Here is a 26,318-nt window from a genome sequence, read left to right on the forward strand (position 1 = left end):
CTATCACCTCCCACTCACACCATCAAATTATGAGTCCAGCAGTGGAAGAGGTTAGAATCCTTATGATCCTTAAAGTGATCTCATTCATAGCCCAGAAGCCCATCAGCTGACAAGCCAATCCCCAGGGACCATTTCATAATAGCCCCTTTAGGGGGAAGGTAGCAATGCCAGGTGCACAGAGTAGCCAGGACTCAGGAGTGAGGGGTATCCAAAACTTCATGAGGTCTCAGGCAGTACTGACGCTCTGAAAGCCCAAGAATGATAGGTTGGTTCCTGTGTCTATGCTGAGTTCAGTGATGTTCAGTGGGTGTGGAGAGATGAAAGAGACTGTTCCTCCTGCAGATTTAGCTGAAGTCCTCCTGGGGCCACTGCAGAAGCCTAGAGCAGGCTTCTGGAGCAGTGTATCTGAAGGCTGGGAGAACAGGTAGGAGGAAGAGCCAGGGCTGAATGCCCTGATACACCCTGCCTCTGCCCACCGAGACAACCTTACTAGGGAAGCGAAGAAGTGTGAACTCGGTGGCTGATTGGGGTGGGTGATACTGAGATTACTTTCACACAAGTGAAAGGCAGAGTCAGAGCTGAGACATGGAGTGCAGACAGGCGTTGACAAGCCACAGCACACAAGTAATCTCTAAAGCACATCCTTGGCCTAGAGCCTGGCCAAGAGCAAGTTCCTGACTCCTGACTTTTCCATCACCTCCAGCTCAACAGCTCCAAGGGAATCCGTCCTCAAGAATCTAGTAAGGCCCCGCTGAGGAAGATCTGTCAGCTTTCACTGGCACTACACTTTTAGGAAGGCCTGCCACATATCACCTAGCCTAGGCTATGGCTCTCAAACTTCACCCCACAGCCATTTTGATGTAAATGGCTCCGCCACTTTGAGAGACTCTGGCTCCATGTCTGGCAGCCAACCTATGACAGGTTGGTTTCAATTGTCTTTCATTAAAGAAATCAGGCTCTGCTAAACTAAGGAAGTAGCCTCAAGCCTTGCTCGGCCCACAACTTTGACAGAAATCTAGGAAGAAGTGAGCCCAGGACCCCACTTCTAACTTCTCTCCCAAGTAGTTTCCTTTAAATCAGTGGCTTCCCAGTTCCCGGGTTTCCTGGCTTCAATGAAGCCCACCAGGCAATAAAGAATCATGGAGTCCTTAGTTCCTGGAAAGCAAACAGACTAGTGTATAGATATGAAAGTCAGATATGAACAGAGACACATAAGCTTTTGAGGGCTTGATCACCATTAAAAAATGATTTATGATTTAGGCTAGGTGTTGGTGGTATATGCCTATAATCATAGCTAGGGATGCTAAGATCAGAGGACTGAGGTTCAAAGTTAGCCAGGTGAAGACAAGTCCAAGGGACTATCTCCAGTCAACCAGTAAGAAGCCAGAAGTAGAAGTGTGGTTCAAGTGGTAGAACACCAGCCATGAGTTCAAACCCCAGTATTGCATCCCCAATCTAATATCCAGAAGAAATACAAGCAAACACAATAACAATCCAACCAATAAACAGGCAAAGAAACTGACACTTCAAATTAAGAGGTGCAAATGGCCAATTGTACATTTTTTAAACATCAACATCCTTAGCCAGCAGGGAAATGCAAATCAAAACCCTTGAGATTCCATCTCGCCCCCAGTCAGAATATTCATCAAGAAAACAATCCAGGCATTTGTGGCTCATGCATGTAATGCTACCTACTCAGGAGGCTAAGATCTGAGGATGACAGTTCAAAGCTGGCCCAGGCAGGAAAGTCTGTGGGATTCTTAACTCCAATTTATTATCAAAAAGCTGGAAGTAGTGGTGTAGCTCAAATGGTAGAGCACCATAGAGCATGTCTTGAGCTAAAAAGCTCAAGGACAGTGCCCAGACCCTGAGTTCAAGCCCCAGGACTGGCACAAAGAAAACAAGTAAATACCAAGATGCAGAAAGAAAATAATTTTTATTCAAACTGCTAGTAGGAAGTTAAGTTACTCTAGCCACTATGAAAATCAGCATGGAGGTTCCTCAAAAAATTAAAAACAGAACTACTATATGACCTTCTTGGACCACTCGGGTATATAGCTGAAGGAATACAATAGAGATATCTGCATACCCACGCTTGTTGCAACACTATTCAGAAAAGATAATTATGCAACAAGCTAGAAAGTCTGTGAGACTCATCTCCATTTAACCACCAGAAAACTGGCAGTGGCACTGTGGCTCAAGTGGTAGAGCACTAGCCTTGAACACAAAAGCTCAGGGACAGCACCCAGACCCTGAGTTCAAGCCCCATGATCAACAAATTTTTTTAAAGGGGGGGGGGGAGGAAAAAGGATAAGAAAGAGTAATGTGTATTAAAATGTCATGATGAAACCCATTTACCCTGTTCAGTTTAATTAAAACCAGATTAAACAATGTTAAAAAAAAAAAAGGCCTGGCAACAATAATTCACACCTGTAATCCTAGCTACTCAGGAGGCTGAGATCTGAGGATTGAGGTTCAAATTGAGGCAGGAAAGTCCAGAAGGCTCTTTCTTATCTCCAATTAACCACACACACACAAAAAAAATAGTCAGAAATGGACTGTGGCTCAATTGGTAAATCACTTGCCTTGAGTGCAAAAACTCAAGGACAGTGTTCTTCAGGCCCTAAATTCAAACAGGCACCAAAAGCGTCGGGGGGGGGGGGGGGGGGGGGAGGTTTCCCTGGGTTATCTGACTGGGCCAACCTCATCACCAAGTTTTTAGAATTAGCAGAGGGAATCAGAAGAGGGACTCAGGGAGACAAGGGCTAGACTGATCTTTGCTGGCAAAAAAGACAAAGGAAAGGACAGCAAGCCAAAGAAAGCAGACAGTCTCAACAGCCAGAAAAGACAAGGGAGTGGATTCTCCCTTAGGAGGCCCATAAAGGACAAACCTGTTGACACGCAGAGGTCATGGTCCTTTTTTTTTTTTTTTTTTTTTCCCAGTCCTGGGGTTTGAACTCAGGGCCTGGGCACCGTCCCTGAGTTTCTTTTGCTCAAGGCTAGCACTCTACCACTTGAGCCACAGCACCACTTCCGGCTTTTTCTGTACGTGTGGTACTGAGGAATCGAACCTCTACCACTAAGCCACATTCCCAGCACCTCGTGGTCCATTTTGACCCTGGGAACTTCGGATGATCTCCGGGAGATGATAAAGCTGCGTTATTTCAATAGAACAATTTTGATGCAAAGTAGCAGTACCCTGGGCTCTGCGTCTCCCGCCGCTGTTGGATAAGCCAACCTTAGGAAGTCAGGGTTTGTATCCCTTCACTGTCACTTAGCGCATGGGGACGGCGCGGGTGCGTTGGTAAGGATCTCAGGTAAGGATGGCTTTCAGCCACCTAGCCTCCCATGCCAGAGGTGAAGCAAATTGCCAGCGGCTGGGGCGCAGGTGTCCGCCTGGAATCAAAGAGCCGCTCGGCCGCCAGTGGGCAGCAGAGGCCTGAAACACCACCCCCACCACCCCCACCCCGCCCGCCCAGAGACGCAATTGCGCCTGCGCAGCAGCCGCGGCAGCCCCGGACGGGAAGTGGGCGGGGCCGGCGGGGAGCAGTTTGCGGGGCGCGGAGCGCGGAGCGCGGCGGGGCGGCAGGTGAGGCCCGTGGGGAGCTGGGAGTGGGGAAAGCCCGGCCGGGAGCGAGACGTGGGTGCTGACCGGGCTGGAGCGGAGGTCAGGTGCACAGAGGTAGAGGCTCCAAGGTGCACAGGGGTGAAATGGAGCTGAGGAAACTGAAAGACAGAATGGGGGGGGGGGGGGCTGAGGAGGGAGGAAGGCCCCGACGAGGCTCGGATGCCTTAGGGGAAAGTGATGTGGAAAGAGGACTAAAGAGCAAGGGCAGCATCTGGGGGCTTGGGGAGCCCGAGAATCGGGGCTGACGAGCCCAGGAGTGGAACTGGGTGGGGGGAGGGAGGAATCTGTTGACCAGCCAGGGTTTGGTCGAGCTGAAAGGCCCAGGTAGGAACCCAGAGCTGGTGAGACAGACTGGGGTATCAGGGGGTGACACACCCCATTTTTCAAGGATCCTGCCTACCCCATCCCCAGGAACACGTGGCCAGGCCCACTGCCCTTCCTCCTACCCCACCAGTGCAAGCACCTCCTGGGACCGCTACTACCCAATATTACCAGGGCTCCCCAAGACTTCTGAAGGTGAGTGTTTAAGTGAAAGCAGTGCTTGGGCCGCAGCGTCTTCAGCTAAATTGTGTTAGATGGTGCCTCAAGTGTGGAGACCTTGGGCTCCCACTGCAGTGTGATCTCAGACAAGCCCCTTAACCTGTTTTGTTTGTGCAAGCCAAAGGCTTTCTGCCCAGAGGTCCCCTGAGTGACATATGTCCTTGTGACGTTTCCCAGGGACAAGTTCTCTCTGCCAAACTCTGCACCCACCTGGGGAATGGAATGTGGCACCGGCAAGCTCTCAGGTCTTCGCTTGTTTATTGCTGGCTTTTCTGTCCATCTCTCTCTCACGGTCAGATTTCACAACCCAGAGGTGCGAGTGACAAAGTCACTGGGAATCTGATCAAGCCCCACTTTTCCATTCCCCACCTGTGTGAGCTTTAGTGGAGAGCTTCCCCTCCTGGAGTCCGTTCCTTCATTTGCAGTGTGACCTGACAGTATGAATGCCAACATAGTTTCAAGAGATAAGCCAAAATAAATATCATAAGGATTTTGTGTGGGTGTGCATGTGTGTGCCAGCACTGGGGCTTCAACTAAGGGCCGGCACTGTGTCCTTCAGCTTTTTCCACTCAAGGCTGTCACACTACCACTTGAACTACAGCTCCACTTCCAGCTTTTTGGTGATGAATTGAAGATAGTCTTGCAGACTTTCCCGTCCAGCTTTAAACCAGAATCCACAGATCTCAGCCTCTTAAGTGGCTAGGGTTACAGGCCCAGCTGTGAATACCACTTTTAAAACCTCCCACACAAGTTCACTTGGAGAATTCCTTTGAGATGTTACTTATTGCCAACCCTGTCTTTAAGGCCTGTCTGCGCTACTCAGCCATGCTAGGTAGTGTGTTTTACTTTCTTCTTCGGATGTGTCCATTATCAAGTTGCCTATCGCAGCATATGATGGTCGCTTGACTTTCATTCTGTCACCACACTTGCCACTTGCTGAACACAAAGGCCACCAGGGTGGGCACTGTGATCATAGGGAGAATGTGATCCATCAGAGTCCAGCCTTGAAAAGTGTTTGAGCCAGGTGTCAGTGGTTTATGTCCGTAATCCTAGCTACTCAGGAGGCTGAGATCTGTGGATTATGGTTCAAAGCCAGCCCAAGCAGGAAAGTCTGTGAGACTCTTGTCTCCAATAAACTACTCAGAAAGTGGTGCTGTGGCTCAAGTGGTACAGTGCTAGCCTTGAGCAAAGAGAGGCTCAGGGACAGAGCCCAGGCCCTGAGTTCAAGCCCCAGGACTGGCAAAAGAAAAAAAAAAGGAAAAATATTTGTACAGTAAGATGGATATGTATGTTAAGTAAGTAATATGGAACTGTATGTTAAATATGGTTAGGGGTTACACATGTGTGAGTTAGGGGTACAGCATGTGCTTAGCATACATGAGGCCATGGGTTTAATCTCCAGAACCCCCCAAAAATGGCTAAAGTGGTAAATTTTAGGTTATGTTTTACCACAATATATAATGAAATAAGCATAAGGAAAATACCTTGTTAATATCTGGAAGGATACCAAAATATTTCCAATAAATATTATAAAGAAGATTCTCCATTGGTTAATTGAAAATTTAACATGGGGCTAAGAGTATGGCTTAAATGGTAGAGTGCTGGCTGGCTTAGGGGGGAAAAAGTAACAGTTCAGGGTTCCATTCCTCAGCACCACATATACAGAAAAAGCAGGAAGTGGTGCTGTGGCTCAAGTGGTAGAGTGCTAGCCTTGAGCAAAAAGAAGCCACAGATAGTGCTCAGGCTCTGAGTCCAAGCCCCAAGACTAGCAAAAAAAAAAAAAAAAAGTAACAGTTCAGTACTTTCATAACAATAGTCATGCAATTTCCTCTTATAAATATTCCTGTTTTGTCAGGCACCAGTGGCTCATGCCTGTAATCCTAGCTACTTAGGAGGCTGATATTTAAGGATCAGTTCAAAGCCAGCCCAGGCAAGAAAATCCTTGAGACTTTATCTCCAATTAAACAACGAAAGACAGAAGTGGAGCTGTGGCTCAAGTGATAGAGTGCCGTCCTTGAACAGAAAAACTAAGGGCCAACACCAAGGACCCAAGTTCAAGCCCCAGACTAACACACACACACACACACACACACACACACACACACACACACACACACACCATTACTACTCTGTCATTACCTGGATTCTGAAATTAAACAAGACTCAACAAGTATTTTATCTGTAACAGCTAGAAAAAATAATGCAGTTGTAATGGCAGTTGAATTTGTAGATCCAAGCCAGTAAACTGAAAGAAAATAGATGCTCCAGATTTTAAAAGGAAAAGAATATCTATTATGACAAATACCAGGAAAAGGGTTATACAGCTGGGGAAAACAGCATGTTGAACCCCTAAAGGTTGAGAAGATGGCAACAGAGCTTTATACAACCAAAGATTTTGGTGGGTGGCAAAAAATCAGAGGAGCAAGGAGACTTCAGAATTACCACAGTTTGTTCAGAACAAAGAGGTAGGAGCCTGTCCTGGTAATCAAAGAGCCAAGCCCAGGCTCGGTGACCCATGAGGGGTGGATCGGAGACGGGAAGGAATCAGAAAAGCTGTGCCGGCAGGGACCAATTCCCCAGTGTGAGCCCCACCCAGGAACTTTGGGCAGGTCACTTTGCCTTGACACCACAGATGCATCTGTGAAGTGGAAAGAATCACAGGATAGTTGTTAGAAGGTTAGAAGGGTGACATTGGGAAGAGCATTGATGACCCCCCCGGGACCCTAAAAGCTAGAAGTACCCTTAATATCACCACTGCTGTGGCCAGCTGATTGTACTTCAGAGACCTCATTCCCGAAGCCAGCAGAAATCAGTTGAGGGTCATGCTTGGCCTGACAGGTCAAAGCAGGCAGCCCTGAAGCCGGGAGTAGAAGGGGGGGTTCAGAGCCCAGTGACGTCATTGCTTCCTCCCTCCAGGTTCTTGGTGACTTGCACACATCCCTCCCCACTCAGCCCTTCACTCAGCACCAAGTCAACAACTCTACACCAGTCCAGCGCCTCTTAGTTTTTCCCCAGCTCTGCCTTCACCCTAAACGCCCTTATCCATATGCTACCTTCTGATTGGCCACCTCCTCCTTCTGGAGACTGCTTAAGTAATCCCAAAAGAATTCTGAAACCTGTCACTATCCCTTGCCTGTCCCACACTGTCTCCACTTAGGAATTTCCCTCCCACCTCTGTCTAGGTTGTGGGCTACCCAGGGCCAGGATTGCCCTGCTCCCATCCATAAGGCCCACAGCAGATTCAGGAGCTTATTGGAGTAGTCCCAGCAAGCAAAGTGGTTTTGAGCTCTCTACCTGTCTAGCAAAAGTAGGCAGTTGGTGCAGACCCTGAGAGTGAGCCATGCAGGCAGAGCATTGCAGATGTACGTTGATTGTCATGTCTCATTGTGCAGCCTCACCTGTCCGGACTCCTCTCTGTATGCACAATACAGATCGCCACTGGGACCCAGACCAGGTCCTGGGCTCAGGGCAGTGGGCATAGGGCACACAGAGAAAACAGGTGGCCAGGCACACGATGGGCTTCCAGCCTGTGCAAACTGTGTTGCTACAGTATGGGGTGGAGGTGGGGGGCAGGGGGGCTGCAGACTGCAGGGAGGGACTGTAGGCACAGGAAACACCCCAGGGGTGGAGATGAGGAAGAGGTACCAGTGTTGCAAAATGCCCAGCAAACAAGTCACCAGCCACTGTGGTCAAAGATGAAAGGGCTTGACTTCTGTACTTGAAGGTGAGCTTTCTTGCTGTAGTCCAAGGTTTCCCCAACTGGGGCTCTCTGTGTACCTTTGGAGGTGTGAATGTGCCATCTTTTCATTTGGACCTAATCATAAATTTCTCTGAGTTTATCTCAGCAAGAGGTTTCGATATCTCTAGGTCTTTTAATTGCATGGGAGCTAAGCGTAGTCCAAACACTGGTAGTTGCTTGAGGGAAAGCACCCCATTCCTTATTTACATTTCTCTCAAATGCACCAGCAAACCAGAGCTCTTCATAGCAGACAGGGAGTCTAGGCCTCTTCCTCCACTTGAAGATGCTAAGCTTGCTGGGAAATTCCCACCATCTTGTTGTCTTCTGATGGGTCTAGCCATTCTGCTTACAGCTCTGCTGGGCTATGCAGGCCCTGAGGCCCTGCCAGCCACTCTGCTGACGGTACTCAACCTCCACCCCCAGGGCTCCTTGCCTGCTGTCATTTCTCCATTTTACAAAGTTTTACCTGTATTTAGAATACTCTTCTCCCAGCCTGATTTTTCCTTCTTTGCTTAGTACTCTTTATCTGTTTGCCTGCTTGCATTTGTAATGAAGGCTACATAGCATTTACTTGAAAGTAAATGAGAACGTTGACAATGAATTTTAAATCAAGCCTCATAACTGTCAGCAAAAGAAGAGTATCTCTAGTTCTTCAAATGTCGCTGCCTAAAACTTCTGATTCCTGTCTCTGAGGAGAGAGGGGTGTGTGTGTGTGTGTGTGTGTGTGTGTGTGTGTGTGTGTGTGTGTTTAATTTACCACCACCTTTTTTTTTCAAGCGCTCACTTTGCTTTTTCACTTAGGGCTGGCACTCTACCACTTGAGCTAGCTCCACTTCTGACTTTTTGGTGATTAATTGGAGATAAGAGTTTGGTGGACTTTTCTGCCCATGCTGGCTTCATTGAGATCCTCAGCTCTTTTAGCCTCTTGAATAGGATTATAGGCATAAGCTATCAGTGCCCAGCTACTCCTTACCCTTTGCAACCCCAATTTTGCACTGATTGGCATTGAGACTCTCCCATCCATCTAGTTCTGTGCGTGCGTGCGTGCGTGTGTGTGTGTGTGTGATCCTTATGCTTCCACATTTGTTCTAGGTTAATAATCATTAGTAAGGGTAGTGTTCTTTGAGCAGTTAACTTCCTTTATCTCTTCTTGCTTTCAACTCAATCCTTCAGTTTCAGGTCTTTGCCATCAGTTTAGAGGCAGTGTCTGTAGGGATTCTAAGACTGATGTTTCTGGAATATTCTTGCCTGGATTCTACCACTTAGAGGCTGGGCTTAGGGAAGAAGATGAGCTAAAAAGCTTCTCCCCAGATTCTACCACCTAGAACTTGTGGTGGCCCTCACTATTTTGTCATCTTAAAGCATCCCCTTCTGTTTCCTCTAGTCGTAAACACAATTCTCTTTCCCGAGCCAAGTTTCAGAGCCTGGATATGAAGTAGAGCCCTCAGAGCCATAGCCATGGGAGGGCTGGAGAGGACTATCTGTAGCACCAATCCTAGGGTGCACCTACCTAGAAGGGACAGGAGAAAATAGGTCCTGTGCTGAATGCATGCTCACAGGGAGGTGCGGTGCCAAGCTGTACGTGGTGTTAAGCAAGGCCTGGAAAAGCCAGGCTGCCACATCAGGAAGATCCAAATGGGGAAGGTAGAGCAGATCACATATGGCCACAGAAGGAAGATGGAAGGAGCTAGGAGTGTGGTTCATTTGTTGAGTACTTACCTAACATGTACAAGACTCTGATTTTAATTCCCAGTACTGGATGGGAGACACTCTAGTGCTGGAGGAGTGTGAATAAGAGGCAAGGAGTCTAGGTGGGACCCCAGGTGTCCAATGAGGTGACAGACTAGAGGACAGGACTTATCTGCAAAAGCTGGGCTGTGAGCGTGGAGAGGGCTGAGTGGGTCTGAGCAAGAAAGAAGAGGTGGAGTCCCACCTTGGAGAGGAAGTCAGAGTGAGCCATGGGCAGCCAAGGCTCTTGGGCACTGATGGTTCTCTCTTGGATGTGAGAGGAGCATTGTGGGATAATGATAAGTTCAGACTGCAGATCCCTCCTGGGTCCCCTTCTCCATCCTTAGGCCTCAAGTGAGAGGCTGCCTCATTTCCCAGCCTCAGGTCTCACGTGTGTGGCGCCTGGGCCACACACAGCCTTGGAGCTACCAAGCCCTCAGTATTCCTCAGGATTTGGGAAGGAAAAGATTAGAGCCTGCACTCCCCAGTGGATCAGAAGCCTTGGGCCGTCCCTAGTGCCTCTCCTCCAGCCAGGGATTAAGAGGCCATCCTGAATTCATGACCCACTCCTGTTAAGAGGGCTCTGACTGAGCAGACTGCGCAGCATCCCAGTTGTGCCTTTCAGCCTAGGTAAACCTGCTTTTCTCCTGCCTAGCCCTCAGGCAGACCCTTCTTGCTCTCACTTTGGTCTGTCTCCCTAATTACCCTGTCCCTCCTCCTTAGCTGTTCCTCCACACTATCTCTGCAGGCTAGCACAAGTCCCTTCTCTAAGCACATAAACCTGATGGTACCACGTCCTCACCCTGGAGCCCTTCTGGCTGCTGGCACCCTAGGATTATGTTGAGCCCTTTGAGGACTCCGTCTGGTATTCTTTTTTGCCCTTCTGGCCACACCAACCATGTGCCACTGGAAAGCCTTCTTTCTGACATTGCTCTGAGATGTTCATGTGACCTCTGATGCTGGCATAATCCTCGCGGCTGCTTCTGAGTAGCCACATGTCCCCATTTGGATCCATGTGAGGATACTGACTCCACTTCCCTTGTGCTCCTTGGGCTAGAGGCCCGGGGCTCAATACTGTGTCTGTTGCACTCTGCTTGCAGGTGGAGGAAACAAAGCAGGACACATATATTCCACATTGTTGGGCCCTTGTTACCCTGTGACGCTGCTGACTCTAGTGTGTCTCTTCCCCAGAGTTAAGACTGATTGGAGACCACTTCAGTCCACGCGCGACAGCACCCCACTCCCTCCCCGGGATGCTTTGGGCATGGCTTCTGGAGCTCCAGAGAACAACAGCCCAATGGCCTGTGGCACAGAGATCACAGGCTTCCTGGATGCACTCCTCCAAGACTTCACAGCCCCGCTGAGCCCAGAGAGCCCTTTGCCATGGAAGATACCGGGGACAACGCTGAGCCAAGAAGAGGTGGAGGGGGAACTGGTTGAGCTGGCAATGACCTTTCTGGTCAGCAGGTAGGCTTGTGCCGTACCAGACAGGAATGACTGGACGGGGTGAGGAGCAGGGAGTGATGTGTCTGCCACGTGCTGACTTTGACCCCGTGTCAGCAGTATATAGTTGTTCACCCTCTCCACATTGCAGAGCCCCAGTGAAGGCCCTGAAATTGTGAATAGTACCAAACCCTATCATTTAATACCTTTCCCTCTTAGCTAAGCACTTACCACACACTGTAACTCTAACTCTTGCAATTTGAAGTGCAAAAACAGAACTCACATGGATTTCTCCTCTTTCATAATTGCCCAGATTTTCTTCTTACGGTAAATCTTAGCAACTTTAGCACAGGACTTTGTTTCTTTTTCCTTACTAAGTCAAAAGCATTTGTCTCCTCACTTCAAGTACTTTATAGCTTCTCTTCAGCATTATCTGAATTGCTGGTATCACTACTACTCATGGTTTGGGACCATTACCAAGTAAAATCCAGTTTCTTTGAGTGCTGGGATATTAAGATGTTCCATCTGGTAACTAAGACGGCTGCTAAGTGACTAATGAGCCAGGTAGCACAGACACCATGGGTACCCTGGAACAATGGATGATTTGCACCCATGGTAGGATGGAACAGAATGAGGCAAGTTTCTTTCTTGCCTTAAAAGGTACAGATTAGCCAAGTGCTGGTGGCTCATACCTGTAATCCTCACTACTCAGGAAGCTGAGATCTAAGGATCTCCATTCAAAGCTAGCCTAAAGCAGGAAAGTCCGTGAGACTCTTAACTCCTATTCACCACCAGAAAATAGGAAGTGGCACTGTGGCTCAAGTGGTAGAGCAGTTCTAGCCTTGAGCTGAAGAGCTCCGGGACGGCACCCAGGCCCAGAGTTCAAGCCCCACAACTGACCAAAAACAAAAAAAAAAAAGCTACAGTTATAGCCAGGTACTGGTGGTTTGCACCTGTAATCCTAGCTGCTCAGGAGGCTGAGATCTGAGGGTTGCAATTTGAAGCCAGCCCTGGCAGGAAAGTCAGTGAGACTCTTTAATCAACTACCAAAAAAGCTGGAATTAGAGCAGTGCCTCCAGTAGAGTATTCATCTTAAGAAATACAGAAACAAAACAAAACAAAAAACCCCTCAGGAACATCACCAAGGCCCCGAGTTCAAGTTCCAAGACTGACACACAAAAAACAAGCAGTGTTCCATGACCATGTGCGCTGGGTATGGGGCATGTGCAAAGAGTGTTGTTTGATTTTAGAGACAAGTGGAATGAAGCCTATTGGTCCCTGGGGACACACAGAACTGGCCTTTCAGGATTAGTGCCACTAGGTACAGGTGGTAAGGGAACGGCCTCTGAATAGTTCCTTCTCAAGGACAGATAGAACACCTGGGAACAGGTGAGTGGAAGCAGTTCTGGCCAGGAACAGCGGCCACTGGACCTTCCATGGAATGAGGAGGAGGAGCAACATTGTCTTAAGGGACTCAGAAGTAACTGGGAAGAAAGCTAAGCCCCTGAGGACTACCAGAGAAGGAGGAAGAATAGATGGTATCTGCCTATTGGGATGACAAGGAAACATGGCCTGAGCCCAAAAATCAGACGAGCTGGGTACTGGTGCCTCACACTAAGGGATAGCACACAGGCCCTGAGTACAAATAATAATAATCAGGCTGGATCCCAGGTATTCAGAGGACATGGCAGCCAGGGCACAAGTACAAGAAAGGGATGCTACTTTGATAGGGCCTTGAAGGGGCTGTAGGATGAGTCTTCAGTTCCTAAGTCTCTGGGCACAAAAAGGAGACTTTTGAAGGTGCCAGAGTAGAAGGGGCTGGGGTTGCTTTACAACAGTGTCATGAGAAAAAGTTATGAGAAGGCATCTTCAGTGGCTGACAGCAGTAGGGAAGGGCTGAGCTGGGGGTAGGGCTTAGGGACAGAGATGCAGAATCTCAGGCAGCAGAGTTTGGATAGAATGAGGGAGGAGCTGAATTTGTTTGAAACGAATGTTAGTGGTTAGTGATGAGGGAGGAGCCAAAGCTTCCTTAGTTCTGAAGTCCCATCCCCCCTCCTCTCCTATGTACCCTTCTTAACAAACTTGAAGTGTGTATTTAAAGTCTTACTTTTTTGTGGTCATAGGGCTTGAACTCAGGGCCTAGGGCCTGTCTCTGAGCTGTTCTTACTCAAGGCTAGCACTCTACCACTTTGGGCCACAGCACCCATTTCCAATTTTCTCACGGTTAATTGGAGATAAGAGTCTCACAGACTTTGCTGCTCAAGCTGGTTTTGAACTGAGATTCTCAGATCTCAGCCCCCTACGTAGCTAGGATTACAGGCATTAGCCACCAGTGCCCAGCTAAAGTCTATTTTTATAATCCTAGCTACACAGAAGGCTGAGATTTGAGGATCGTAGTTCAAAGCCAACCCAGTCCTTTAGACTCCTGTCTTCAGTCAACCACCAGAAAACCAGAAGCAGACTTACAAAAAGAAAAGGACTTACAAAAAGGAAAAAAAAAAGTTTATTTTTAGTCATCATGCAAGATTTAAGTTATTGTCTCTCTTCATGCAGACATAGGTGTTCATTCCTAAGTGCACTCATCCCCAGGGGTGTGAAGTGAACCTTATGTGCCACTGTCCCTGGGTTACCCACACATGCACACACACATTGCAGACACACATACCTCTGCTCATTGGTGCCTCACAGACCTTCACACTCTTTTCTGTCCCCACAACCCCACTTGAGGCTCTCGGGTATAAAGGGCTTTCTGTAAACTAGACCACAGGCTCTTTTTCAGATCTTAAGTGGGGTTCTGAGACCCTACAGAAGTTGGGCCTTGAAAGCTCTGGTCTCAGCTCATGTGAGGTCCTGTCTCCCCTGTTATTGATAGCAGTTTCATGGTCATATGTTTAGTTCCTGCAGCAGCTGTGGACTTTACAAAGCCGTTATTTAAATGAGTTTTCATCTCTCCTGCTAAACTCCTATGCCCCAGGTGGCTGGTATTACTTGGGTACCGAGGCCATTCCCTGGAACTTTTCTGGCTGGCCTTCGTGGTGCTGTGACCCAGGACTCAGGGCCGCCACAGTGTAGCCACGGGGTGGGCCCTTGGATGTGGTGTCCAGGAAAAGGATGCTGTTGGCCCAAGGCCAAGCATTGTCTGGGTCCATATGGCCGGAAGCTGTGTCCCTGCCCCCACTAGCAACTGCAGCAAGGAGGGAGTAGGCAGGAAGCTGAAGCATGAGCTCACAGGGCCAAGGAGAACAGGGCCCTTCTTACTGTGTGGAAAGGGAAAACCCAGTGGTTGGCAGGAAATGTCAGAATGGAGGAACTCATTTCTCATGTCTTGGCTTGTTTACCTACTTTTTTCAGGGGGAGGGGAGAGTGGGGGTGGGAGGAATCAAATCTATGGCCCTATGCATGCTGTGCAGGCGCTCTACAGCTGAGCCACACCCTTTCCAGGGTGGTTGTTTGCCTTAAATCACTCTCATTTTAAGTATTAGTTCATCCAAGTAGATTCCAAACACCATCTGCAGAGCCTTCATACACCCAGCCCCCACAGGAATGACCCATCCGCCAGGCTACTGGAAGGTTCTTATCCTCTGGTTAAAACCAGAATATCATCCCTGCAATGAATCGCCCAGCTGTCCCCAGACATGCCCTTCACCCTCAGTTACAGGCAATTGGGAGCAAAATCACAGCACACAGCCTTTGAGCCACCCCACCCCACAGACTCAGGGTTATAGGGTTCCCTAGAGTCTGTAGGGGCTAAAGGGGGACCTGCTCCATTCTGCCCAGAAAAGCCAGAGAGAGCATCTGTGGTAGTGGAATTTCAGTGGGGTCTCCAAAGAATGGAGCCCATGGGTGGGGGCAGGCCAGGCCCAGAAAGGTACACTTCTCACAGCCTCAGGCCATCCTCCCAGCCGCCCTCCTCCTCCTCCTCCTCCTCCTCCTCCTCCTCCTCCTCCTCCTCCTCCTCCTCCTCCTCCTCCTCCTCCTCCTCCCTCCTCCCTCCTCCCTCCTCCCTCCTCCCTCCTCCCTCCCTCCTCCTCGCCCCCCCCTCCTTCTACCCTCCTCCCTCCTCTTGGTCCCTGTCTGCCAAAGGCCTCTGATACAAGGTTAGCATTTCTTCCCCTCCACTTGCCTTCAGGCTGGAGTGACTTTCCAGTCTACCTCACCTCTTCCTACTCCATTCTTCATCTCCGTTCTGACCTTCAAAGCAGTCCCCAAGTTTTGTCAAAATTGTTCCCAAAGACAGTGATCTGATGATCCCTTTGGATCATTCTCCACGTCACCAGCTGCTCCCTGCATGGGCCAAGTCCCTCGTTCATTCGTAGCTCCATCTCCTGCCGGATCACTAGCTCCCTAGACCTCTTGAACTCAACAGAACCTCAAAACCCATCACCCTAACCCAGGCAAGTTAGTGAATGGTGCTGTCATTCCAATTGCTCAGAGGAGAAACTTTGACTGTCCCTGTTCTTTCCTCTGTTCAGCCCCTGAGCAGTTTCCCTGGATATTCCCCTTCTCTACTCCCTCCATCCATTGCCATGGCCCCTACTTTCCTCTAGACTCTATGCTAAGTGGCTCCCCGTGGTCCTAAGGCTGGCCCACCTCCTTGCTCCTTCCTGCTGTTCCATTGGCCCCTCTGCCCAGGGATCCTGGGAGCCATTCACAGTTATTATCTCCATCAGACTTGCATGGTTTATCTAAAAATGCAATGCCTGAATCCCATGTCCTCCAGATCTACTTTCTGAGACATTCTACCGAGTCACCACAGACCAATTCCACTGAACAATAGAAATCTATTGTCTCATAGTTCTGGAGGCTGGATGTCTGAGGTGAAGTTAACAGCAGGGCTGGTTCCTTGTTGTTTCCCTAGTGTGTAAGTTCATCCTCTTTATTTCTGGCTCATGTTCTCTTGGGTGTGCCTAAATTTTCCTTTTCTTAAAAAGATGTCAGTCACACTGACATTGGCCCATCCTACTCCAATACTTCACATTAATTATATCTGCATTGGCCATATTTCCCAGTGAGGTCCCATACCATGTTGAGAGTTTCAACATGTGAATTTGGAAGGGGTACAATTCAGCTCATAATATGCCGTGATTCCTAAGTCTCCCAGCTGGCACGGTTGACCCTCTTCCCTTCTGTGACACATGGGGTCAGGAGCCATTTATCAAGTTGAAAATGAGGCCAGTTTGCCCAACACCAAAGCTCACTTACCCCTGTGACACCTTCTAAGCAGGTCCCTTTGGGTGATGTGTGTCTGCCTCTGGGCATTGTGTGGCTGTCCATCTCAGCTCCCTGGGGGCAGGTGCCACACTTATCATGACCCATAGTGGGATATGAGCCATCACTGCCTCCTCCAGAGGGTCCTCTGGGTGGGAGGGTGCCAGGCATGGGCTTCTCCTGGGAGTCACCCCAACCTTACTTCTCATTTCTTGTCCCTAGAAACGCTCTGCCATCAGTTGCTGCAGCTCTGACCCATGAAGCAATTTCCCAGCTGCTACACACAGACCTTTCTGAGTTTAGGAAGTTACCCAAGCAGGAAGAGGAGGAGGAAGAGGAGGAGGAGGAAGAAAAGCCTCCTGTGACCCGTGAGTTGCTTTCTTCTCCAGTGGTCCTGGGACTGCCTAGCACATCCTCAGGGTAATGTTGTAAGCAGTATATCTCTCAGAGCCAGTCAGAGGGGCAGGATCAAGGTGCAGAAAGAGGGCACGTGGCCTCCCACGTTACTCAAGAGTCACCCAACAAGACAGGGCCTCCATAGGTGCCATACTCCCTTTTAGGTCCTGTTTCACATATACCCTTGGGACCAGTCTGAGTCATGCCTGTCCTCTTTTGCATGTGAGGAATCCAAGGTGATAATTTACAGTCAGATGGCCAGATTTAAATGCACTTGCTGTTTTCCCTCAGCTCACTAGAAGTCAGTCAGCAGAATGATGTGTCAGCCATCCAAAGGGGCAGCAGCATCATGGTCGAGATCACAAAAAATACCAGAGAGGAGACCCCTTGGTCTCAGCTCACTGGAGGCAAGATGATTAGGTGGAGACCCTCAGTGGTGTCTGTGACCTGCATGCCGAGCTGGTGATGGAGGCTCACCTGGCACCAGAAATCCCACAGGTGTGTTAAGGAGCCTGCAGAGCAGTTCAACAGATCTTCTGCTCAATTTAAAAATGCCAGGCTCTTGTACTGCATGACTCTTTTATTTCTAGTAATTGCTTTTTATTGTATTTGACCAAGGACCAAAGCTACAGGAAGTGAAAGTGACAAGCTGCAGAGCAGATCCAGGAGGAGTATGTGTAGCTTTTTTTCCAGCTGGAAATTCACCTCTGCAACAGCCATCCAAGCAGTAGGAAGCAGATCTTCCCTTCCTTTGCCATTTCCTTTTGCCTGTGTTCCTTTAAGCCCAGTACTATCCCATGCATAGAGAGAAAAACAAGGGACAAGTGGAGGAAAAGAGAAAAGAAAAAGCACTCAAGGCCTCTAGCCTGTGTACCAGGCTATTTCCCTCCTCCTCCTGGTCCCTTTTTCCTTGGATCCCAGCCAACCTTCCATCCGAGCACAGCCTTGTCTCCCTGCCTGGGAGACAGCTGTCCTCAATGACAGGCAGCCATTGTTCTCCACAAAGCCAACAGGCTTCCGGCAGTGACAGCTGCCACCAAGTGGACCCACAAAGGGAACTCTCCCACCCCAGCCAACCCTGGCTGGTTCCTTTGTCTGTCCAGGCAGGAAACTGCGTCGCCTGCTGGTGGGAAAGAGAACAGCCATGGCTTGCATAGCCAAGCCCTAACACCTGGGGCTTGTAAGGAGGAAAGGCCTACGAAATCACAGCTTGCTCTGCCCTGCCTGGCCCTCCCTGTCTGCCCCACACATGCAGGCCTGGAGTAATGGCCTGAATTACTCAAAGCAATAGACCATAGCACACAGTCTGTCCTCAAGCCATTCTTGCACAAATTGTATCAGGACAGCATTGCGAGATTCAGTATCAAAGGGCAGATACACTTGAGACCTCTGTGCCCACCACTTCTCACTGACAATAGGTTTTTGTTATTGTTCTTTGTTGTTGGGTTTTTTCGTTGTTGTTGTTGTTGTTGTTGTCTTGTGCCAGAACTAGGGCTTGAACTCAGGGCCAGAGCACTGTCTCTTTTTCACTCTATCACTTGGGCCACAGTTCCACTTCCAGGCTTTTATTTTAAATTTGTACTGTTATTATAAAGGTATTGTATGGAGGTGTTACAATTACATAAGTCAGGTAAAGAGTACATTTTTTGCCAGGTGCTGGTGGCTCATAACTGTAATCCTAGACTCTCAAGAGGCAGAGGTCTAAGGATCATGGTTCAAAACCAGCCAAGGTAGTAAAGTTTGTAAGATTCATATCTCCAATTAACCACCAAAAAACTGGAAGTGGAGCTGTGGCATAAAGTGGTAGAAAACTAGTCTTAAGTAAGAGTTCAGGATCAGCACCCAGGCCCTGATTTTAACCCCCATGACCAACCAAAACAAAACAAAATTTCTTTTTGGACAATATCATGCCCTTCCCCTACTTCCATTTTGTTTTGGTGATCAGTTGGAGATTACCCAGGCTGGCTTTCAACTGGGATCCTCAATCTCATCTTCCTTAGTAGCTAGCACTACAGGTGTGAGCAAACAGACTTCCTAAGGAAGTTTGTAAAGCTCCAGGTCCACAGCTCTTGGCCAGAGGAGGAAGTCAAGGTTCCAGTAACCCGAGGACCAGGAATCACTGCTCGAGCTTATCGTCCTCATTTGTAACTGCCTTGTACTTGGGCAAGAGTCAAGTCCAAACACATGGGTGGAAGTAGCAGCAGAAAGGAAAGAGGCAGCTCAGGGCTCAGTGCTCCCTCTGTACTTTGGGCCTGATAAGAACCAGCAATTTCCAAAAAAAGTGAGGAGCCACAGTAGCTTTCCAGGTGATTTTCTAAACAGGAGAGAGAGAGAGGAGGGCCTGAGAGGCAGTGCCATGAGGATTGGCTAAATGATGGAGTCGCTGGTGCCAGCAGGGGATCTGTTAGGCCAAAAGTGTAAGGAGCCGCTGGCGCTGAGCTAGGCCCAGCCAAGTTGGTCCTTTATCCTCTGCTGCACCCAGCCCCTCAGCCTGGCCCTGCCAGTCCCTCAGTTCTTGTCAAGTACTCAAAGCAAAGCCCTATCCTAGCTATGGGGACAGCAGCCAGTGCTAGACCTTTCCCCACAGTTATACAAGCTTTCCCTCAAATTCATCCTTCTGTGGCTTCCTGTGTTCCAAGATCCCCAGCTCATGGGCTCTTCTCCTGTGACTCCCTCTAGCCTCAGAGCTCCTTTTTCTTTTGACAACCACAACTCTGTCTGGGAATACTTTTTCTCCTAGTTCCCTAGTCCTATGACTATGGCCTGCAGTACTCAGGCTCTGCCCTTTTTCCTGTAATTTGCCCTTGAATTCCATCCATAAGTGACCAGTCCTGACTCACTTGTACCTGCCTTATGCACCTGAACTGGCCAGAACTGGAGTCCCAGGAGATATTGGTTCATTGAAATGAAGTGCAGCCCTGCAGGCAGAGCCCTTGACATTTCCTTTGGACCTGGTCCTTGTAGATCTGTGTGTGTGCATGTCTGTGTGTTTGTACACACATGCACATGCACCTGTCAGTACAGGCCTGAGCGCTGGGCCTGGGAACTATTCCTTAGACTTTAAGGCTTAAGGCTAGTACTTTAACAGGAGCCACAGTTCCACTTTCAGCTTTCTGGTGGTTAATTAAAGATAAGAGTCTCGGGGCTGGGGATATGGCCTAGTGGCAAGAGTGCCTGCTTCATATACATGAGGCCCTGGGTTCGATTCCCCAGCACCACATATACAGAAAATGGCCAGAAGTAGCGCTGTGGCTCAAGTGGCAGAGTGCTAGCCTTGAGCAAAAAGAAGCCAGGGACAGTGCTCAGGCCCAGAGTCCAAGCCCCAGGACTGGCCAAAAAAAAAAAGATAAGAGTCTCACCAACCTTCCTGCCCAGACTGGCTTTGAACTGAGATCCTCGGATTTCACCCTCCTGAGTTGCTAGGATTATAGGTGCAAGCCACCAGTGTCCGACTACATGATTTGTTTAGGACCTCGGCTTCACTGGGATTTTGTAGGGAATAGCATTCTGTCCCCAAATTCATAGGCTTAAAATAATAGTTTCCCCCTTCAGTTGCCCATATGTCTGCAATTTGGGAGCAGCTTAGGTAGGTGATTTTGTCCAGGCTCTCATGAAGTTGTGCTCATATGGGTGCCACTGCAAGACAGTTCAGTCAAAGGGCAGAGAGCATGTGTACAAGGGAGTAGCCCAAACCACATGTAGTCACTTCCATTTTATTGCCTTTAGTAGAAGCAGTTCACGAAGTCATGCATTCAGGGGGAAGGACCTAAGCTGAGCCTCAGGAAAGGAGAGAGGCAAAGCATTCACAGACTTATTTTAAAGCCATAGGAAAAACACTTGTGCTAGAAAATTAAGAACTTATTTTAAAAATACACATAAGAGCCAGGTGCCAGTGGCTCACACCTGTCATCCTAGCTGCTCCGGAGGCTGAGATCTGAGAATTGCAGTTCAAAGGCAGCCCAGGCAGGAAAGTTCATGAGATTCTCATCTCCAATTACTCACACAAAAAAAATCAGAAGTGGAGGTGTGGCACAAATGAGTACTATCCTAGAGCAAAAGAAGCTCAGGGACAGTGCCCAGGCCCTGAGTTCAAGCCCTAGAACTGGAACACAGAAAGAAAAGGAAAGAATTTTTCTTTAAGGCGCATAAGGGGAACACTCACCCATAGAACCAGCCCCTCTGGGCACTCTCTACTGACTGTCTGGGTTGTGTATGGTTTCTGCCCTTTGTTTTCTGTTCTGAGCTTAAGTGCTTTTTCACATACTTGTGATAGAACCATACATGTCATATTCTCTTCCTCAGTCAAAATCATGGCATAAAAGTTTCACGTGCTTGCAAACTATGCAAGAGTCCATTTCTGCTATACCTTTTAGATTTTGTTTAACTTGCTTTGAAATATCATAATGGCATATTCATTTGTGAGAACTAATGCCGATTCCATGAACATTTCATACAGTTTCCTCCAGGGTTAACCTCTTTTGGGGCAGTACTGGGATTCTGAACTCAAGGTATCACACTTAGTAAGCAAGAAGTACCACTTGAGCCATACCTACAGCTATATTTTTTGCTTTAGTCATTTTTCAGGTAGGGCCTCTTGGTTTTTGCTCGGACCTGCCTCTAAGTGAGATCTCTTCCTATCTCTGCCTCCCACATAGCTGGGGTTACAGATGTGCACAACTGAACCCCTCCCCCTTTTCTTTTTCTTTTTTTGGTGGGTCATGGGGCTTGAACTCAATCCCTGAGCTTTTCTGCTCAAGGCTAGCACTCTACCACTTTGAGCCACAGTACCACTTCCAGTTTTCCTGGTGTTAATTAGAGATAAGAGTCTCACAGACTTTCCTGCTCAGACTGGCTTTGACCCACAATCCTCAGATCTCAACCTCCCGAATAGCTAGGATTACAGGCGTGAGCCACGAGTGCCCAGCTTCCTTTTTCTTTTTCAATTCCAGTACCAAGTTTAATCTCAGTCTCACACTCTTGCTTAGCTTTTTCACTTACAAGTAGAGCTCTACCACTTGAGCCACAACTCTAGTCTAGCTTTTTTGCTGTTTAGTTGGAAGTAAGAGTCTTCTGTACTTTTCTGCCCAGGCTGACTTCAAACCTCATTCCTCAGATCTCTGCCTTCTGAGTAGTTAGGATTACATGTGTGAGCTACCAGCACCTAGCTGAAATAAGAGTCTTACTTACAGTTTGCTCTAGCTAGCCTTGACCCTTGACCCTCCTATTTCCACCCACCAAGTAGCTAGGATTATAGATGTGAACCACAGTGCCCAGCAGAGGTAATATCTGGCAAAATTATAATAAAATATCACAAATAGGATCATAACATAACACAAAGGATACCTTTATTATCCACTAATAGCCATCCAAATGCTATAGATCTCTAAACACTGGCAGTTGCTAATCTTCATATCTATAATTTTGTCATTTCAAGATAAGTCACTACCAGCCCACCAGTAGTCCTAACCACCTGGAAGGCTTGGAATAGGAAAGATCGTAGCTTAAGGCCCACCCAGGCAGAAAAGTTCACAAGAGCCCTTATCAACCAGTAGCTGAGTATGGGCAGTGGGAAGCAAAAAGTAAGAGGATTGAGGTCCAAGAAAGCTAGATCTTATCTCAATAATAACCAGTACAGAAAAGGGCTAGAGGCATGGTTTGGTGGTAGAGTGCCAGACTACTCAACACAAGGTCCTGAGTTCAAACCCCAATGCTACCAAAAGAAAAAAAAAAATGTTGGGGCTGGGAATATGGCCTAGTGGCAAGAGTGCTTGCCTCATATACATGAGGCCCTGGGTTCGATTCCTCAGCACCACATATACAAAAAATAGCCAGAAGTGGTGCTGTGGCACAAGTGGCAGAGTGCTAGCCTTGAGCAAAAAGAAGCCAGGGACAGTGCTCAGGCCCTGAGTTCACGGCCTAGGACTGGCCAAAAAAAAAAAAAAAAAAGCTCAGCAACAACGCCCAGACCGAGTTCAAACCGTATGATCAGCAAGGGGAGGGAAAAAAAAAAATGTTATAATGGAATCATATGATATGCAACTTTTTTTTTCCTTTTTGAGTGTTTCACTCAGCTCTGTTGCCATATTTGTACTCCATGGGATGGGAGAATCACTGGTTTTTGTTTAACACTTATAGAAAAAATGACATTTGGGCAGATTCCAGATTTTGGCTGTTACTAATAAAGCCACTATGAACATTCACATTCAGGTTTTTGTGAAGTCTTTATTTCTCTGGAATTAGTGCCCAGGATTACAATTACTGGGTCATATGGCAGCTCTGTGTTTTGTTTTGAATTTTAGTGGTTTGGTGTTTTGGGGGGTTTTTTGTTTGGGGTTTATTTTATTTTTTGTGGTAGTAGGGCTTGAACTCAGGACTTTATACTTGCTAGGCAGGTACTCTACCACTGAGCCATGCCTTTAGCCCTTGCAAAAAATCTTTTTAAGGGCTGGGAATATGGCCTAGTGGCAAGAGAGCCTGCCTCTTACACATGAAGCCCTGGGTTCAATTCCCCAGTACCACATATATGGAAAAACGGCCAGAAGTGGCGCTGTGGCTCAAGTGGCAGAGTGCTAGCCTTGAGCAAAAGGAAGCCAGGGACAGTGCTCAGGCCCTGAGTCCAAGGCCCAGGACTGGCAAAAAAAAAAAAAAAATCTTTTTAATAATAGTTTAATTCTTCATCGAGAGATTAGACCAGAACTTAATTATTCTTCTGTCATTAGATACATAGCATTTTTAATTAATGGACAGTTTTAAATGGTTCCATATTTTATCCTTAACTTATTTTTGCACTACTGATTATTTCCGTGTGGCAATCCATGAATGGAACTACTCCATTATGGGCCAGGAGACTTCTGAGTACATATTGTCAAACCAACAATGTCTGTCTAGCTGACAACAGGCTGTGGTACATCATTTAGTGTGTTGGCACACTCAGCAGGTCCTGGAAGATAATTGGTTGGTAGGATCTATCTGGAAAACTGGAGACAGCAGGAAAAATGTTCACTTACGGGGCCCATAAAAGCCTCAGTTGGGTTGGTCTGTACATCCCTAACCATTCCTCTCTCCTGCTCATCAGTACTAGATGCCAAAGGCCTGGCACGGAGTTTCTTTAATCAGCTCTGGGAAGTATGCGGCCAGTGGCAGAAGCAGTTGCCATTGACTGCCCAGACCCCACCAAGGCAGTGGCTGGTCTCTATCCATGCCATCCGGAACACTCGCCGCAAAATGGAGGATCGGCATGTGTCCCTTCCTTTCTTCAATCATCTCTTTGGCTTCTCAGTGAGTATTCTGCCTGCACAGCCCAGGGGCCAGTTTTGTCCAGCACCAGGATGACACAGGGGGAGCCCGAGTAGGAGGTGGGAGCCCTGGGTGCCGAGAAGAGCAGCCAGCCAAAGCTGAGCCAGAGGAATTAGTTTTCAGCTGCTGTCTCTTGGTGGCTGGCTCCCTGGGGAACCTGGAAGGGTAATTCATAGCACGAGAACCTTTGGGCCAGGCCACCAGTCACCTTGAATCCAAAGCAAAGTTTGAATTAAAAGAAAGCAACAGTTAAAAAGAAAGAAAGCAACAGTTGAGCCTGGCACTAGTGGCTCATGCCTGTAGTCTTAGCTACTCAGGATGCTGAGATCCGGGGATGCTGAGATCTGACGATCAGGTTTCAAAGCCATCCTGGGCAGAAAAGTCCATGAGACTTTTTTTTTTGGGGGGGGGGGGGGCTAGAACTCAAGGCCTAGGCACTGTCCCTGAGCTCTTTTTACTCAAGGTTAGTGCTCTACCACTTTGAGCCACAGCTGCACTACTGGATATTAGATTCTCACACACTTTCCTGCCCAGGCTGGCTTTGAACCAGGATCCTCAAACCGCAGCCTCCTGAGTAGCTAGGATTACAGGAATGAGTCACCAGCACCATCTGTCCATGAGACTCTTACTCTCCAATAAACTACCAAAAAAAAACAACAAAAAACCCAGAAGTGTCACAGAGGCTTAAGTGCTAGAGCACTAACTAGCCTTGAGCCAAAGAAGCTCAGAGACAGAGCCCAGGCCCTGAGTTCAAGCCCAGGTTCTGGCAAAAAACATAAATAAAAACCAGTTGGCTCTTGTCTGATAGAAGGGGAGGCTTCATGCCAAGTTCAGACTTGGATTACTGAGCCCTGCTCAGGCTCCAGCACCAGGAGCCATCTGCAGCATCTCAGCTCATTTTATGTTTGCAGCCGCCTTCCATAGCTGGTAAAGCCTAGATTCCCAGAACCCCTGAGGCCTCACTGGCATACTGAAGCCAAGTTGAGGGTGCGATGGTGAAGGCCAGCCATGTTGATTCTTTGAGAGACTTAACCTGTCTCTGCTTGTTTTCTGTTTACTGTAACAGAAAACCTGAGACTGGGTAATTTGTAAAGGGGAAAGAAAATGATGGGTTCTTACAATCTAGAAACTGAGAGGGCTAAGATCCAGGGGCCCCCATCTATTATTATTATTTTTTTTTTTTGGCCAGTCCTGGGGCTTGGACTCAGGGCCTGAGCACTGTCCCTGGCTTCTTTTTGCTCAAGGCTAGCACTCTGCCACTTGAGCCACAGCGCCACTTCTGGCCATTTTCTGTATATGTGGTGCTGGGGAATCGAACCCAGGGCCTCATGTATATGAGGCAGGCACTCTTGCCACTAGGCCATATCCCCAGCCCCCCCCCCATCTATTATTGAAGGTATTTTTATTGGTGGGGACCCTGTGCAGAGTCCTAAAGCAATGCACGATGTCACACTATTGAGACAGAATAAGTTGCCAAAGAGAGCTCTGTCTTTTCTAACAAAACCACTCCCTTGAGAATGCATTCATCTACAAATAGATCAATCCCAATTGCCTCCTAAAGTCCTACCTCCAAATATCATTAGCATCAGCCTTTGGAGATTAATTTCCAACACAGGAATTGTGGGAGACAAATGTTGAAACTGTAACACAACTTTAGTGCGGAGGCTGCACTCCACTCCCCAGCCCCTCCCCGCCAGGTGAAAGCAACTGGCCAGGGTCCCAGCCTCACCAGGTTCAAGGCCAGCGATCTGTGACTCCTGCTGCCTTCCCCACAGGACGCTGTGGATCGTGCCTACTTTGCTGTGTTCGATGGTCACGGAGGCGTGGATGCTGCGAGGTATGCCGCCGTCCATGTGCATGTCAATGCCGCCCGCCGGCCGCAGCTGCCCACAGACCCTGATGGAGCCCTCAAGGAAGCTTTCCAGCTCACTGATGACATGTTTCTCTGGAAAGCGAAGAGAGAGGTGAGAACCAGCAAGGGCACTTGGGTACTTAGCCATGAAATGCATCAGAGAGGCATCGCTTCTGCAGAGGGAAAGAAAGCGAAGTGGTTGGTAATGTGGGGTTCACCTTATGGAATATTGTCGGGATGGCCATGCCATTTTATTCTTACTAGAGAAGGGACTCATTTTTGCCTTTGAATGGAAGCAGCACAAAGACTTCCCCTGTATGAGTGTGAGATTTTGTGTGTGTGTGTGTGTGTGTGTATGTGTGTATGTGTATGTGATGGTGGTGGTGATTCTAAAATACCTGAGGCTGGGAAACATTATGAGTGTAAGAGGTTTATTTTAGCTCGTGGTTCTGGAGGTATTAAGGTCAAAGGGGCTTACCAGGTAATGT

General features: G+C 48.2%; 1 protein-coding gene across 6 annotated transcripts in view; it reads left to right on the plus strand.

The window, feature by feature from the left end:
• Positions 1–3,521: 3,521 nt before the first annotated feature.
• Positions 3,522–26,318, plus strand: part of Ppm1f (protein phosphatase, Mg2+/Mn2+ dependent 1F) — a 32,000-nt gene continuing 9,203 nt past the window's right edge. For 2 of the 6 annotated variants that reach the window (XM_048343379.1, XM_048343380.1), the window contains exons 1-5: positions 3,911–4,144; positions 10,827–11,102; positions 16,509–16,654; positions 23,758–23,960; positions 25,754–25,942. In XM_048343379.1, coding sequence (XP_048199336.1) covers positions 10,900–11,102; positions 16,509–16,654; positions 23,758–23,960; positions 25,754–25,942 — 741 coding nt within the window. In that variant the 5' untranslated portion in view covers positions 3,911–4,144; positions 10,827–10,899. Of the gene's footprint in view, positions 3,673–3,910; positions 4,145–10,826; positions 11,103–16,508; positions 16,655–23,757; positions 23,961–25,753; positions 25,943–26,318 lie in introns of those variants that run through there. The other 4 variants (XM_048343382.1, XM_048343383.1, XM_048343384.1 and 1 more) reach the window with 4 other exon arrangements.

The sequence above is a fragment of the Perognathus longimembris genome, chromosome 3 (genome assembly GCF_023159225.1).
Source record: "Perognathus longimembris pacificus isolate PPM17 chromosome 3, ASM2315922v1, whole genome shotgun sequence".
Classification (NCBI taxonomy): domain Eukaryota; kingdom Metazoa; phylum Chordata; class Mammalia; order Rodentia; family Heteromyidae; genus Perognathus; species Perognathus longimembris.